Here is an 18305-nt window from a genome sequence, read left to right as displayed (position 1 = left end):
ACTGTGATTACAGTTCAGCATTATTTCTGCAGTAAATGCACAAGGAATGTTGATGCTAATCGATGGGACATTACAAAGATTATCCTAGCACTTGCAAATTAAGATTTGTTAGTAGTAGGTTTTTATTTGTTGTTTGTTTTTTTTTTATTAATTTTATGACATGCACAAAAAACTACCTGGTAATTGTGTATAAGTGTGTGTGTATTTATGTGATGCATTACCTGTGCAAGCCTGCAGATGGCACTGTTGTAGTTGCTGCAATTTCTACACTGAAGACTAGCTGCGAGATCCACTATTGTAATCAGAAAGTGGTGCGTAGTATTAGTGTAAACAGGTGTATGCTGTATACAAAGATGTAGTAGAGTATATGTATCTTAACACATATAAAGCCAGTAGATGCAATACTCCACTGCACAATCACTTGTGGCTCAGTAGCGGCGGATTGAGAGCGGAGATACTTGCATACTTGGTAGACATGCGTTGCTGATGTTTTCTGATTGTCATAGAGCCCCATATCAGGAAGGGTAAGAAACTAGTCCATCCGCCATTGATCCCTTTTCATGTGTTTCCATGTAAATTTACAGTCCCAATTGTTAGATTATCCCATCTCTCTAACAAATTGTGTATTCATAGCACAAATCCTTTTTGCTATTGACAGTTTAGGCAATTATGTAATAAAACGACATTGCATTTTTACATGCTTTTGCTATCTGACATTGTATTGATCGCTGAGTCAATAAGGTAGACTGAGGTGAGTTAACACAGAAAACATTTCGGTAACCTCTGTTGTCTGGCTTGTTTTATTGATATTCCTTTCGTGGGTACAAGAGTTAAATAATTCATTTGAAGCAAATTCTCTCATTAGGCGTCTACTTGCAAATGATGTCCCATGGTGCACGGGTTGGTTGCAAATGAAAATTGTTACATTATCCTTTCTTAACTTAAAAGCTGATTACAGAGTTTTAATCCAGAACTTAATTCCTTAGTGGTATTTTAAGTAGGCAAATTTAATTGTGAAGAAACATGATATTATCGTTACAGGCACGAATCGAAGATTTACATGAGCAACTACTAAAGCTTAAAGAGACCCTGAAAAGTAGCAAGGCAAGGGAGAATAACCTCACGGAAGACCTTGAAAGCCTAAACCAGGAGATGCGAGGAAAGCAGAAAATCATTAATAAGCTTCAGAAGGAAAAAGATGAAGTGGATAGGGAAAATGAGGAGTTGAAAAAAAGGCTGAAGCGACTCGTGAGCAGTGCACAGGTAAAAGGAATATTGCTGGTCTTCCTGACAATAGAGAATACTGTGCTCCTATGAAGAGGAGTTGCTTACACAAGCGGTTAGAGCCAAGTCTGCCATCTTTAGGATTGCTAACAAAGTTTGCCAAATATTACATTGTCTTTTCATTACTTTATTCACAGATGCTCATATATCATAAGCCTGGACAACCCCTGAAAGAAAGAAAGGGCAAATTGCATTAATGAAAAATAATAAAACACTAAAGGGCTTGTCCCGATGTCCCAACACATCCACCAATCAGCTGGTCCGACAACACACCCACCGATCAGCTGGTGCCACAACACACCCACCAATCAGCTAAAGGGCTTGTCCCGATGTCCCAACACACCCACCGATCAGTAGGTCCCTCAACACACCCACCGATCAGCTAAAGGGCTTGTCCCGATATTCTAACACGCCCACCGATCAGCTGGTCCCACAACACGCCCACCAATCAGCCGGTCCCACAACACATCCACCCATCAGCTGGTCCCATAACACATCCACCCATCAGCTGGTCCTATAACACACCCACCAATCAGCTGGTCCCACAACACATCCACCCATCAGCTGGTCCCACAACACACCCACCCATCAGCTGGTCCCACAACACACCCACCCATCAGCCGGTCCCATAACACATCCACCCGTCAGCTGGTCCCACAACACACCCACCCATCAGCCGGTCCCATAACACATCCACCCATCAGCTGGTCCCACAACACACCCACCCATCAGCTGGTCCCACAACACACCCACCCATCAGCTGGTCCCACAACACATCCACCCATCAGCCGGTCCCATAACACATCCACCCATCAGCTGGTCCCACAACACACCCACCCATCAGCTGGTCCCATAACACATCCACCCATCAGCCGGTCCCACAACACATCCACCCATCAGCCGGTCCCATAACACACCCACCCATCAGCTGGTCCTATAACACACCCACCAATCAGCTGGTCCCACAACACATCCACCCATCAGCTGGTCCCACAACACACCCACCCATCAGCTGGTCCCACAACACACCCACCCATCAGCTGGTCCCACAACACACCCACCCATCAGCCGGTCCCATAACACATCCACCCATCAGCTGGTCCCACAACACACCCACCCATCAGCTGGTCCCATAACACATCCACCCATCAGCCGGTCCCACAACACACCCACCCATCAGCTGGTCCCACAACACACCCACCCATCAGCCGGTCCCACAACACACCCACCCATCAGCTGGTCCCATAACACATCCACCCATCAGCCGGTCCCATAACACATCCACCCATCAGCCGGTCCCATAACACACCCACCCATCAGCTGGTCCCATAACACATCCACCCATCAGCCTGTCCCACAACACACCCGCCCATCAGCTGGTCCCACAACACACCCACCCATCAGCCGGTCCCACAACACACCCACCCATCAGCTGGTCCCATAACACATCCACCCATCAGCCGGTCCCATAACACATCCACCCATCAGCCGGTCCCATAACACATCCACCCACCAGCCTCTCCCATAACACACCCACCCATCAGCCGGTCCCACAACACACCCACCCATCAGCTGGTCCCATAACACATCCACCCATCAGCTGGTCCCATAACACATCCACCCATCAGCTGGTCCCATAACACATCCACCCATCAGCTGGTCCCATAACACATCCACCCATCAGCCGGTCCCATAACACATCCACCCATCAGCCGGTCCCATAACACATCCACCCATCAGCCGGTCCCATAACACATCCACCCATCAGCTGGTCCCACAACACACCCACCCATCAGCTGGTCCCATAACACATCCACCCATCAGCCGGTCCCATAACACATCCACCCATCAGCTGGTCCCACAACACACCCACCCATCAGCTGGTCCCATAACACATCCACCCATCAGCTGGTCCCATAACACACCCACCCATCAGCCGGTCCCACAACACACCCACCCATCAGCTGGTCCCACAACACACCCACCCATCAGCCGGTCCCACAACACACCCACCCATCAGCTGGTCCCATAACACATCCACCCATCAGCCGGTCCCATAACACATCCACCCATCAGCCGGTCCCATAACACACCCACCCATCAGCTGGTCCCACAACACACCCACCCATCAGCTGGTCCCATAACACATCCACCCATCAGCTGGTCCCATAACACACCCACCCATCAGCCGGTCCCACAACACACCCACCCATCAGCCGGTCCCACAACACACCCACCCATCAGCCGGTCCCACAACACACCCACCCATCAGCTGGTCCCACAACACACCCACCCATCAGCTGGTCCCATAACACATCCACCCATCAGCTGGTCCCATAACACACCCACCCATCAGCCGGTCCCACAACACACCCACCCATCAGCTGGTCCCACAACACACCCACCCATCAGCCGGTCCCACAACACACCCACCCATCAGCTGGTCCCATAACACATCCACCCATCAGCCGGTCCCATAACACATCCACCCATCAGCCGGTCCCATAACACATCCACCCATCAGCCGGTCCCATAACACACCCACCCATCAGCCGGTCCCACAACACACCCACCCATCAGCTGGTCCCATAACACATCCACCCATCAGCTGGTCCCATAACACATCCACCCATCAGCCGGTCCCATAACACACCCACCCATCAGCCGGTCCCACAACACACCCACCCATCAGCCGGTCCCACAACACACCCACCCATCAGCCGGTCCCACAACACACCCACCCATCAGCCGGTCCCACAACACACCCACCCATCAGCCGGTCCCATAACACATCCACCCATCAGCCGGTCCCATAACACATCCACCCATCAGCCGGTCCCATAACACATCCACCCATCAGCCTCTCCCATAACACACCCACCCATCAGCCGGTCCCACAACACACCCACCCATCAGCTGGTCCCATAACACATCCACCCATCAGCTGGTCCCATAACACATCCACCCATCAGCTGGTCCCATAACACATCCACCCATCAGCTGGTCCCATAACACATCCACCCATCAGCCGGTCCCATAACACATCCACCCATCAGCCGGTCCCATAACACATCCACCCATCAGCCGGTCCCATAACACATCCACCCATCAGCTGGTCCCACAACACACCCACCCATCAGCTGGTCCCATAACACATCCACCCATCAGCCGGTCCCATAACACATCCACCCATCAGCTGGTCCCACAACACACCCACCCATCAGCTGGTCCCATAACACATCCACCCATCAGCTGGTCCCATAACACACCCACCCATCAGCCGGTCCCACAACACACCCACCCATCAGCTGGTCCCACAACACACCCACCCATCAGCCGGTCCCACAACACACCCACCCATCAGCTGGTCCCATAACACATCCACCCATCAGCCGGTCCCATAACACATCCACCCATCAGCCGGTCCCATAACACACCCACCCATCAGCTGGTCCCACAACACACCCACCCATCAGCTGGTCCCATAACACATCCACCCATCAGCTGGTCCCATAACACACCCACCCATCAGCCGGTCCCACAACACACCCACCCATCAGCTGGTCCCACAACACACCCACCCATCAGCTGGTCCCACAACACACCCACCCATCAGCTGGTCCCATAACACATCCACCCATCAGCCGGTCCCATAACACATCCACCCATCAGCCGGTCCCATAACACACCCACCCATCAGCCGGTCCCATAACACACCCACCCATCAGCTGGTCCCATAACACATCCACCCATCAGCTGGTCCCATAACACATCCACCCATCAGCCGTTCCCATAACACATCCACCCATCAGCTGGTCCCATAACACACCCACCCATCAGCTGGTCCCATAACACATCCACCCATCAGCTGGTCCCATAACACATCCACCCATCAGCCGGTCCCATAACACATCCACCCATCAGCCGGTCCCATAACACATCCACCGATCAGCTGTTTGCACCTCCTGAAACCTCCGGAGTAAATACAACGCAGCTCCATGCACTGTTAGTGGCCGTTCTCTGCTACTGTAGCTCAGCTTCTATTGAGGTGAATGGGAGATGAGCTGCAGTACCAGGGAGCGGCAGGTAAGCCATTAATAGTTCAGTTCTGGACAACCCCTTTAGATATTTTATATTTATGAAGTGAGAAATAGAAAAATGTTTTTCTTGACTAGAGACTTCAGTTGTATCATCTCATTAAACAAAACAGATTATCTAAACATTTTGTGTTTTAGTTTAGGTTGTTTAGGTTCATATGATGACTTGTAGTTGTGCGACATTAGATGTTGCCGCTACTGGTCAAGAATGTGGTCACAGTGACACCTACTAGTTGAAAAGTTTGTGATCAGAGTTGGTAGCAATTGAACCTTGCTGGGTTTCTGCATTCACCAGTTGCAACTAGTAATGGATATTTGCAATCTTTGTCTCTTATTTACAATCTACTGTTAAGCTTTTGCCTAGTGGTAAGGCAGCGCGGTGGCTCAGTGGTTAGCACTGGGGTCCTGGATTCAAATCCCACCAAGGACAACATCTGCAAGGAGTTTGTATGTTCTCCCCGTGTTTGCGTGGGTTTCCTCCGGGTTCTCCGGTTTCCTCCCACACTCCAAAGACATACTGATGGGGAATGTAGATTGTGAGCCCCAATGGGCACAGTGCCGATAATGTCTGTAAAGTGCTGTGGAATTAATGGCGCTATATAAGTGAGTAATATAAATCTACATGTTGTGTAATAAAAGATGCACTTAAAGGGGCCGACGATGTGGGATAACTACTTTTCATTAGACAGGTCTCATGGCAAGCAGCTGTAATTTTCAGAAGCAGCAGTCACCTAACATCATGCAACAGGAATACTTCTTTATCACCTATCCATGGGATAGGAGATGACTTTTAGATTAGTAGGGGTCCGAATTCTGAGACAGCCACCGATTGCCAGAGCGGTGCACTTTGAGCTCCGTGCACATGCTGGACTGCCGTTCCATTCATTCTCTATGGGACTGCTGAAGCACTGTATTAAGCAGTCTCATAGAAAATGAATGTAACGGTGGTCGAGCTTGCGCACTGCCTCTCAATTCTAACTCACTTTTATGATTGATACGTGGGGATCCTAACAGTTGGACGCCCACAAATTTAGAAGTTATCAACCATACCCCTTTAAATGCTTTTTTAATGAATATATATTGGGAAGAGACTACAGATATGTGGCTTCACACTCCTCTGCATTTCTTCAAGGTATTTTAAAGTGAAGTTTCACCCCTGGAAAACCTGGAGTAGAACCTACCTTGCCGACCAACAATAATGTAAAAACTGAGGCATTTTATACTTTTATTATACATGAAAAGACAAAATGCCAAAAACCTTTTTCTCACAAAATATTTTAAAACTATTTCACTTTATGGTGACAACATTTCTTTTATTCTCCAAATGTTAGTTCCTTAAAGGAGTTGTCCCCTACTTTTGTCATTGATGACTAATTTTGACTTTTGACAAGTCTCATGTTAAAGGAGTTGTCCACTACTTTTCACATTGATGCCCTATCTGTAGGATAGGGCATCAATGTATGATCGGCCGGGGTCCCGCACTCAACGCCGATCAGCTGTTATCGGTGCCGGCGGTGGTGGCCGCCGGCCGGAAGTCGTTGTCTGCAGTGCTTGGCCGTCAAGTTGTAGTGGCCGGCTCTTGTTACTGCACATCCGCCTCCCATTCAATTGAATGGGAGGTGGATGTGTAGTACCCCGCTGCGGCCACTACAGATGGACGGCCAAGCACCGCAGGTAAGGACTTCCGGCCGGCGGCCACCACCGCCGGCACCGATAACAGCTGATCGGTGGGGGTGCTGCATGCGGGGAGTGCTGGACCCCGGCCGATCATACATTGATGCCCTATCCTTTGGACAGGGCATCAATGTGAAAAGTAGTGGACAACCCCTTTAACATGAGACTCCTGTTGTAAGTAATTTGTAGTTATGTAATAATCAGATTATTCGGAGGTGGTAATAAACATCAGTTGCTGGCATTGATAATGAGATACCCCACCATAGCTATTCACACAAATTAGAATAAAAGTAGGATGGAGCCAGCAGGTACCAACAACACAATATATCTCCCACACTGCATAGATGAAAAGCGCTAAATAATATATATGTGACATATAGTCTGAGATGGAGCTTGATTTTTGAGGAATTTTTTCACAAATAGCATTTTATGGTATATTGTTTAGATAAATAAATCTGTGATTTTTCAGAGATTGAAACCTAAAAATAATCTGTCCAAAATACTTATTTTATCAATTCAGCCCTGTCCCCTGCAGCTGGTTTCCAGCATAGTGTTCTCCCTGCCAGCATCAAATACTGTGCTTGTCAATTATCACACTCCAAGGAAGGCAAGAAAGGGGTGGGGGGCACAGGAGACCAGCGGCGGGGGGATGGGGAAGAATCAGTAGGAAAACTATATTGGAAAGCTCATTTTTATGTTTAAAGCCCACAATAAGATTGCTCAGATTCTCTGAAAACAACAATATAAGTGATTGTTTTGGCCCCATAAAATAGCTGGTGAGAATGTTCTGGGCTCTAATAATGTTTTATTTAAAAGGATTGTCTCAAAATGTAAACTGCAAAGTGCATGTAAAGATAAGCACATTTGTAATGAATTATCCTCTCCGTTTTCAAGGATGGATGGATTTGTAATTTTGTCCTGTAGACTCCCCTCTGTACCAGTCTGTCATTGTTTATTTGTTACTGTAAGTGATATCTGTATTTTGTATATAACCCCTTCTCATGTACAGCGCCATGGAATCAATGATGCTCTAAAAATACATAGTAATAATTTTATAATTTACTGCTCATTGCCTTGGTTACCGGCCACCACTGCATTGTACCAGAGGTGTGCAGCCACCTAACTAAGGAGCGCTGTATGCAACATGTAAGTACTGCTCTGAAGCTGGTCAGAACGCTGGATCCTGCCAGCTTCATTGTCCCTGCGTTCCTCCGATCCTGCAAAGGTAAAGCTGTCATTGCTTACAGCATGGGAGAGTGCACAGATCGGGCCAGTTGCTCAGTGCCGTTGGTCCAAACTGCCCAGTGTTCAGGAGAATAGTGGCCCCATCCCTCACTTCTCCCTCCAGCAAGAAGCTGGGAGACTTGTAAACATAGGTTGCAAGATATGCTATATATTCCCATGTCTGAATTGGTCAATACCCTCTAAAATTCCCTAAAAATGGACATAATAAGATATTGGGATGCAGAACATCCTAGCATGCATAGTGACATTCATATATAGTGCTATAAACAATCCAGCTATGACCCCTATAGCTAAGCAGCACATCTGATCATAGCTGTTTTACGTTACTGGCGATGGTAGGCTTTCTGTAGAGCAAATGCAGCATTTCATTCTGTCACTTTGTGTAGAGCTACATTGTTCTGTTTTGACAGCGTTCCCCTCGCAGCACAACCACGTACGGATTTGACTTGTGGTGATCTATTCATAAAACATCGGTTCACCTCTGACCGTCATCTAAGTAGAGGCTCTATGGTTAAAATAATACAATTTACCCTTTTAACTCTTAAAGATTGTTTTGATGGAGAAGGGATAATCGCAGATGACACCCAATGTGAGCACTCAGAATCCAGAAAAATAATAAAATCTTGTGTACTTCCTATATTTTTAATGTACACTTATTTAAAAGTCCCTTTACTACGTATCCTTGAAATAGATCTAGGGATCCACTGAACCTGATAATCATTGGTTCCTAGTGAAGGGATCCTTCTAATATCTGCACCAGAAAGAGTTCTCTGTGATGCAGCATGATGCTTTGTCTGTTCCCACAAAGTTATTTTTGAGCTAAAAGTAGGTATTTTTCTAAGAGGGGGTCTTATTTCTGAGATAAGCTATCACTTCATTATAAGGGTTGTGGGACCCCCAGTGATCGTAAAGTGTTTTGTCTCTGTGGTGGTGCCCTGGCCACTTGTTCTGAACTGAATTGCTGTAGAACCCATTTAAATAAATTGTGTCAACTGAAGTATTGGGGAAAAAATAGAAAGGGGCCTGTTAATTCTCAGAACCGAAAGATCAGATCCTTAATTATTATCAAGTGAGGGAATATCTTAGTCATTCGCCATTGCTTTTTAGAAGGTAATAACCCTTTAAAAGGGATCTGTCAGCAGGTTTTGCTATTAAGACAGCATGAGGTAGATGTTATAACACAGATTTCAGTGATGCCTCTCTTATCAAGCTGTGAAGTTTTGTTTCCTTACAATGATTGTTTTAGCACCAGTAGCTTATCATTGCTGTGACTAGTTGGTTGCATGCCTCCTGTTCTGACATGCCCCCTCCTGTGATCAGTACCTCACTGTCTATGGACTTTGTCTATGGAGAGCCTGGTGTGGGCGGGGCTAGCTCTCTCAGCTCTGCTTCATTCTAAATCTAAAAGCTCTGATTGTGTGAGAACGGCTGCACCCAGTAATCTAAGTGATACATTGTTGGATTCAGCTTCTCTTTGCCTACATCCGGCTGTTTTCAGATGAGCTAGCAAAAACCTGCTGACAGATTCCCTTTAAGCAAACAACAGTGCTTTATACTTCTGTAATTGAAATAGTCATTCAGAAAGAAAGCATATCTTAGTGTTCCAGTGTGGTGTCTGACAATTAATGAATCCTTTTCTACCTATGGATAAAATGGCTGACTCTTAATAGCTGCATATTCTTTGATTCAGTTGCATAAACAGCCCTTTGCCTACATAAAGTACCTGTTCCAGCCCGTGCTGTGTTTTATGTACAGCCATTCTCGGGGAGACATCAAACAAGTCTATTTTGGTTTTCAGGCTCTCTCATTATGCAGATATTAAAGCTGGATTCCGAATATCTATTTTTCAGAGTAAGTCAGATCTGGAAAGTAAACAGAGCCTGATAGATGAACTTCAGAGGAAAGTTAAAAGGCTAGAAGTGGAGCTGGAGAAAAAGACTGAAGAAGCTGAACGAAAGCCTGCGCAGGAAGATAAGGTTTGATCACAACGTCTATTACTCTAGATATAGTGACTGCTGTAGGTTGTACGGCCCAATCGGGCTGGCGTGTAAACGCTCATCTCTGAAGAGCTATATATACATACCTACAAATACACGTATACATATAGAGAGAGAGGAAATATGTAGTTCATAAATTGGGTTTACAATTTGTATCTACATATTATAAAACCAATTTATGCACTGCATATTTCCTAGGGCAAACCTACTGATATTGCGTTGGACAGGATAATATAGTTTCTGAATGCAGGTTGCATATTTTGTAATGTGCTAGGGGTCTAAATATATGACTGTTTCTTAAAAGGGTATTCTGGTTTCACCAAATAAAAGTAAGATCTGTCCTGGTGATGTAACACATAAGTGCAGCAGCCATTACAAGACACATCTCTGATACCTGTACTGTACTCAGACTCTAAGAAGCTGTGCATGTGAGTGTCCATCATGTGACATGGAGAGGTTTTTTAGTGTGACTGCCCTTCTCATCTGCAGGTTTGGCTTTCACGAACAGGGTTTGGGAAGTCTTGGGAATGTCTCACTAGAGACATTCATGGCATATCCAAAAGATGGATGTGGGTCCCACGTCTGGGATATGCCCATATCTTCAGAATGGGGGTCCCATGATCTGCCTTCTTTGCCAGTGTCCAAGCGCTAGTGAGTGGAGAGGTGGCTGCACATGTGCCAGCTCTCTCTAATCATTATAGAAATACTAGTTACTGCAGTGCAAATACCATTATATCAATGAATGGAGAGAGCCGGCACATGTGCCGCCATCCCTCCACACTCACTAATGGTCCAACGCTAGCCCGGTTGAAGGATCACTGTTGTGGAGATAGGTGCCAGTGCACTAATGGTCCAATGCTAGCCAGGATGGAGGATCACTGTTGCGGAGATAGGTGCCAGTGCACTAGTCCAATGCAAGCCAAGATGGAGGATCACTGTTATGGAGATAGGTGCCAATGCACTAGTGGCCCAATGCAAGCCAGGATAAAGGATCACTGTTGTGGAGATAGGTGCCAGTGCCACCTCTATCAGACATTTTATGTCATATCTCGTGTTTTTCTATAAATGCCTCTGGTGAGACAAACCCTACAAGGACATTATATAACCACTAGATGGTGGCCCGATTCTAATGCATCGGGTATTCTAGAATAGGTATGCGGCCGACCGGGCGCAATTAGCAGAGCGGTGTTTAAATTTTGCGCCAAAATCGCTGATTGGTCGCGTTCGGCAACCGCGACCAATCAGCAAAGCGGTGTTTAAATTTGGCGGCAATATTGGTGATTGGTCGCGGGCGGCGGCCGCGACCAATCAGCGAACCGTGTTAGTGAGGACTGGAGAGCTTGTTTAAATTTGGCACCAAAATCGCTGATTAGTCACGACCAATCAGCAGAGCGGTGTTTAAATTTGGCGCCAATACTGCTGGTTGGTCGAGGCCGCCGGCCGCGACCAATCAGCGATTTTGGCGCAAAATTTAAACAACGCTCTGCTGATTGGTCGCGGCCGTCAGCCGCGACTAATCAGCGACTTTGGGGCCAAATTTAAACCCCGCTCTGCATTGCTCTGCTGATTGGTCGAGGCCGGCGACCGCGACCAATCAGCAGAGCGTTGTTTAAATTTGGCGCCAATCTCGCTGATTGGTCGCGGCCGCCATCCGCGACCAATCAGCAGAGCGGTGTTTAAATTTGGCGCCAAAATCGCTGACAGGTCGCTGGCGGCGGCCGCGACCAATCAGCGAACCGTGTTAGTGAGGAATGGAGAGCGTGTTTAAATTTGGCACCAAAATCGCTGATTAGTCGCGACCGCGACCAATCAGCAAAGAGGTGTTTAAATTTGGTGACAATACTGCTGATTGGTCGCGACCAATCAGCAGAGCGTTGTTTAAATTTGGCGCCAATCTCGCTGATTGTTCGCGGCTGGCGGCCGCGACTAATCAGCAGAGTGGGGTTTAAATTTTGCGCCAATACTGCTGATTGATCTCGGCCAGCGACCGCGATCAATCAGAGCGTTGTTTAAATTTGGCGCCAATCTCGCTGATTGGACTCGTCTGGCGTCCGCGACCAATGAGCAGAGCGCTGTTTAAATTTGGCGCCAAGCTCGCTGATTGGACTCGTCTGGCGTCCGCGACCAATGAGCAGAGCGCTGTTTAAATTTGGCGCCAAGCTCGCTGATTGGTCGCGGCTGGCTTCCGCGACCAATTAGCACAGCAGCGTTTAAATGTCGCAGCAAGATCGGTGATTGGTCGCGGACGCTATTTAAATGTGGCGCCCAAATCGGTGATTGGTGGCGGGCAGCGGCCGCGATCAATCAGCAGAGCGGTGTTTAACTTTAGCGCCAAGATCACTGATTGGTCTCGTGTGGAGAGCGCGACCAATCAGCGAATCGTATTGGTGAGGAGCGGGGAGCGGAATCGTATTAGTGAGGACCGGGGAGCGCCGCTGCCTGTGCGGATACTTCCACTCCGAGAAGCAGAGAGATGAGCGACTGCTCGCAGCAGAAGTATCCCGACCCGCAGCGCCGCTCCCCGGTCCTCCCTTTACACCCTAGCCGCTGATGTCCCCACAGTATCCGCATGGTGTTACAAAGGTCCGGACATTTGTGTTAAAAATCGCTGATTGGTCGCTGGCGCTGCCCGCGACCAATCACCGATTTGGGCGCCAAATTTAAATATCGGCCGCGACCAATCACCGATCTTGGCTCCACATTTAAACACCGCTGTGCTGATTGGTCGCGGCCAATATTTGAATTTGGCGCCCAAATCGGTGATTGGTCGCGGGAAGCGCCAGCGACCAATCACCGATTTGGGCGGCACATTTAAATAGCGTCCGCGACCAATCAGTACAGCGGTGTTTAAATGTGGAGCCAAGATCGGTGATTGGTCGCGGCCGATATTTAAATTTGGCGCCAAAATCGGTGATTGGTCGCGGGCAGCGCCAGCGACCAATCAGCGATTTTTAACACAAATGTCAGGACCTTTGTAACACCATGCGGATACTGTGGGGACATCAGCGACTAGGGTGTGAAGGGAGGACCGGGGAGCGGCGCTGCGGGTCGGGATACTTCTGCTGCGAGCAGTCGCTCATGTCCCGGCTTCTCGGAGTTGAAGTATCCGCACAGGCAGCTTCGCTCCCTGGTCCTCACTAATACGATTCCGCTCCTCTCTCCTCACCAATACGATTCACTGATTGGTCGCGTGCGGAGAGCGCGACCAATCAGTGATCTTGGCGCTAAAGTTAAACACCGCTGTGCTGATTGGTCACCGACGCTGTGTGCGACCAATCACCGATTTGGGCGGCACATTTAAATAGCGTCCGCGACCAATCAGTACAGCGGTGTTTAAATGTGGAGCCAAGATCGGTGATTGGTCGCGGCCGATATTTAAATTTGGCGCCAAAATCGGTGATTGGTCGCGGGCAGCGCCAGCGACCAATCAGCGTTTTTTAACACAAATGTCCGGACCTTTGTAACACCGTGCAGATACTGTGGGGACATCAGCGGCTAGGGTGTGAAGGGAGGACCGGGGAGCGACGCTGCGGGTCCGGATACTTTTGCTCCGAGCGCCCGCTCATGTCCCGGTTTCTCGGAGCGGGAGTACCCGCACAGGCAGTGCCGCTGACATCCATGCGGCTAGGGCATGAAGGGAGGACCGGGGAGCGGCGCTGCGGGTCCAATTGGTCGCGGCCGCTATTTAAATGTGCCGCACAAATCGTTGATTGGTCGCGGACTTGGCCCCCGCGACCAATCACTGATCTTGCGGCCAAAGTTAAACACTACTGTGCTGATTGGTCACAGACGCTGCCCGCGACCAATCACCGATTTGGGCGCCAAATTTAAATATCAAATATTTAAATATCAAATATCGGCCGCGACCAATCACCGATCTTGGCTCCACATTTAAACACCGCTGTGCTGATTGGTCGCGGCCGATATTTAAATGTGGCGCCCAAATCCGTGATTGGTCGCGGGCAGCGTCGGCGACCAATCAGCACAGCGGTGTTTAAGTTTTGCGCTAAGATCAGTGATTGGTCGGGTCCGAAGACCGCGAGCAATCATCGAATCGTCTTGGTGAGGACCGGGGAGCGGCGCTGCCTGTGCGGGTACTTACGCTGCGAGAACCCGGGACATAGCGGGCGCTCGCAGCAGAAGTATCCCGACCCGCAGCGCCGGTCCTCCCTTCCGCATGAAGGTCAGCGGCGCCGGCGGTCCTTCCGCTGATACCGGCCGGGAGATGAGCGCCTCGCGCCGCTCATCTCCCGGCTGCATCTCCGTCCTGCAGATGGGTCCGGCGGTCGGGTTCCTTCTGCTGTTGCCGGCCGGGAGATGAGCGCCTCGCGGCGCTCATCTCCCGGCTGCATCGCCGCTCAGCTCCGTCCCGCAGATGAGCCGCTAACGGCCGCCATCTTTTTTCAGAAATCCCGCGGCGCTGATTGGCCGCTGCCGGACCAATGAGCGACGCGGGATTTCCTGGACAGACAGACACACAGACAGACAGACAGACGGGATAAGACGATTATATACAGTGCTGGCCAAAAGTATTGGCACCCCTGCAATTCTGTCAGATAATACTCTGTTTCTTCCTGAAAATGATTGCAATCACAAATTCTTTGGTATTATTCTCTTAATTTAATTTGTCTTCAATGGAAAAAAACACAAAAAGAATTGTCCTAAAGCCAAATTGGATATAATTCCACACCAAACCTAAAAAAGGGGGTGGACAAAAGTATTGGCACCCTTTGAAAAATCATGTGATGCTACTCTAATTCATGTAATTAACAGCACCTGTAACTTACCTGTGGCACCTAACAGGTGTTGGCAATAACTAAATCACACTTGCAGCCAGTTAACATGGATTAAAGTTGACTCAACCTCTATCCTGTGTCCTTGTGTGTACCACATTGAGCATGGAGAAAAGAAAGAAGACCAAAGAACTGTCTGAGGACTTGAGAAACCAAATTGTGAGGAAGCATGAGCAATCTCAAGGCTACAAGTCCATCTCCAAAGACCTGAATGTTCCTGTGTCTTCCGTGTGCAGTGTCATCAAGAAGTTTAAAGCCCATGGCACTGTGGCTAACCTCCCTAGATGTGGACAGAAAAGGAAAATTGACGAGAGATTTCAACGCAAGATTGTGCGGATGGTGGATAAAGAACCTCGACTAACATCCAAACAAGTTCAAGCTGCCCTGCAGTCCGAGGGTACAACAGTGTCAACCCGTACTATCCGTCGACGTCTGAATGAAAAGGGACTGTATGGTAGGATACCCAGGAAGACCCCACTTCTTACCCCGAGACATAAAAAAGCCAGGCTGGAGTTTGCCAAAACTTACCTGAGAAAGCCTAAAACGTTTTGGAAGAATGTTCTCTGGTCAGATGAGACAAAAGAAGAGCTTTTTGGGAAAAAGCATCAACATAGAGTGTACAGGAAAAAAAGAGGCATTCAAAGAAAAGAACACGGTCCCTACAGTCAAACATGACGGAGGTTCCCTGATGGTTTGGGGTTGCTTCGCTGCCTCTGGCACTGGACTGCTTGACCGTGTGCATAGCATTATGAAGTCTGAAGACTACCAACAAATTTTGCAGCATAATGTAGCGCCCAGTGTGAGAAAGCTGGGTCTCCCTCAGAGGTCATGGGTCTTCCAGCAGGACAATGACCCAAAACACACTTCCAAAAGCACTATAAATGGTTTGAGAGAAAGCACTGGAGACTTCTAAGGTGGCCAGCAATGAGTCCAGACCTGAATCCCATAGAACACCTGTGGAGAGATCTCAAAATGGCAGTTTGGAGAAGGCACCCTTCAAATATCAGGGACCTGGAGCAGTTTGCCAAAGAAGAATGGTCTACAATTCCAGCAGAGCATTGTAAGAAACTCATTGATGGTTACCGGAAGCGGCTGTTCGCAGTTATTTTGGCTAAAGGTTGTGCAACCAAGTATTAGGCTGAGGGTGCCAATACTTTTGTCCGGCCCTTTTTTGGAGTTTTATGTGAAATGATCAATGATTTGATTTTTGCTTCATTCTCTTTTGTGTTTTTTCCTTGCAAGCAAATTAAATGAAGATAATAATACCAAAGAATTTGTGATTGCAATCATTTTCAGGAAGAAACAGAGTATTATCTGACAGAATTGCAGGGGTGCCAATACTTTTGGCCAGCACTGTATATAGATGCCATCGAGAATTCCTTTTGTACCTACAGGCTAATGTTTCTTTTTTACTTTAGAGCTCCAAACAAGAAATCATAAGGTGGGAAGAAGGCAAAAAATGGCAAAATAAGATAGAAGGAATTCGCATCAAGCTTAGAGAGAAAGAGAAGGAAGTGGAGACTCTGACAAAACAGCTGACAACTCTCAAAGACCTCTACTCCAAGTGAGTTCTGGGGACAGGTTTATTGCACTGCATTTACAAGTGACAAAGTATCTGCCCCTTTCCAAATTTCCTCCTTGTATATGTTTCCTACTGAACAGTTTCTGCCATCTTAATAAGAAATACCTCCTTCTAAACACAAAGTTTACACTTTGGTCCTTTTACAACGAAATCAGGCCAAGATGCACATTCACTTAGAATGCACTAGTTACAGTGCTTACAAGTAGTATTCAACCCCCTGCAGATTTAGCTGGTTGACACATGCGGAATTAACTTGGCATTGTGACATTTGTACTGTAGATCAGCCTGGAAGTGGGAAATGCACTGCAGCAAATTTTGGTTTTGTTTCTTTTCTTTTTTTTTTTTTTAAAACGTTAAAAGTTAATTCAGAGTGTCATTTATTATTCAACCCCTCAAACCACAAGAATTCTGTTTGGTCCCCCTAAAGTATTAAGAAGTAGTTCAGGCACCTAGAATAATGAGCTTCACATGTGTGGATTAAAGATCTCTTTTGCCAGCCTTTTCTGACTATTTAAGACCCTCCCCAAACTTGTGAACAGCACTCAGACATGGTCAACATGGGAAAGACAAAGGAGCATTCCAAGGCCATCAGAGACAAGATCGTGGAGGGTCACAAGGCTGGCAAGGGGTACAAAACCCTTTCCAAGGAGTTGGGCCTACCTGTCTCCACTGTTGGGAGCATCATCCGTAAGTGGAAGGCTTATGGAACTACTGTTAGCCTTCCACGGCCTGGACAGCCTTTGAAAGTGTCCTCCCGTGCCGAGGCCAGGCTTGTCCGAAGAGTCAAGGCTAACCCAAGGACAACAAGGAAGGAGCTCCGGGAAGATCTCATGGCAGTGGGGACATTGGTTTCAGTCAATACCATAAGTAACGTACTCCACCGCAATGGTCTCCGTTCCAGACAAGCCTGTATGGTACCTTTACTTTCAAAGCGTCATGTCAAGGCTCGTCTACAGTTTGCTCATGATCACTTGGAGGACTCTGAGACAGACTGGTTCAAGGTTCTATGGTCTGATGAGACCAAGATCGAGATCTTTGGTGCCAACCACACACGTGACGTTTGGAGACTGGATGGCACTGCATACGACCCCAAGAATACCATCCCTACAGTCAAGCATGGTGGTGGCAGCATCATGCTGTGGGGCTGTTTCTCAGCCAAGGGGCCTGGCCATCTGGTCCGCATCCATGGGAAGATGGATAGCACGGCCTACCTGGAGAATTTGGCCAAGAACCTCCGCTCCTCCATCAAGGATCTTAAGATGGGTCGTAATTTCATCTTCCAACAAGACAATGACCCAAAGCACACAGCCAAGAAAACCAAGGCCTGGTTCAAGAGGGAAAAAGTCAAGGTGTTGGAGTGGCCTAGTCAGTCTCCTGACCTTAACCCAATTGAAAACTTGTGGAAGGAGCTCAAGAATAAAGTCCACATGAGACACCCAAAGAACCTAGATAACTTGGAGAAGATCTGCATGGAGGAGTGGGCCAAGATAACTCCACAGACCTGTGCCGGCCTGATCAGGTCTTATAAAAGACGATTATTAGCTGTAATTGCAAACAAGGGTTATTCCACAAAATATTAAACATAGGGGTTGTATAATAATTGACCCACACTTTTATGTTTAAAATTTAATAA

The 18305-nt window shown here is 47.9% G+C and overlaps 1 protein-coding gene across 2 annotated transcripts in view; it reads left to right on the top strand.

The window, feature by feature from the left end:
• Positions 1–18305, top strand: part of CEP290 (centrosomal protein 290) — a 227368-nt gene that overhangs the window by 143986 nt on the left and 65077 nt on the right. For both annotated transcript variants that reach the window (XM_073651634.1, XM_073651633.1), the window contains exons 39-41: positions 1042–1263; positions 10151–10276; positions 16509–16654. In XM_073651634.1, the coding sequence (XP_073507735.1) occupies positions 1042–1263; positions 10151–10276; positions 16509–16654 (494 nt within the window). The remainder of the gene's footprint in view (positions 1–1041; positions 1264–10150; positions 10277–16508; positions 16655–18305) is intronic.

This window comes from Phyllobates terribilis, unplaced genomic scaffold (genome assembly GCF_046119375.1).
Source record: "Phyllobates terribilis strain yellow unplaced genomic scaffold, ASM4611937v1 Scaffold_11__3_contigs__length_659146591, whole genome shotgun sequence".
Lineage (NCBI taxonomy): Eukaryota > Metazoa > Chordata > Amphibia > Anura > Dendrobatidae > Phyllobates > Phyllobates terribilis.
Note: the sequence above shows the minus strand (reverse complement) of the source record. Positions and strands in the feature narration are given on the sequence as shown.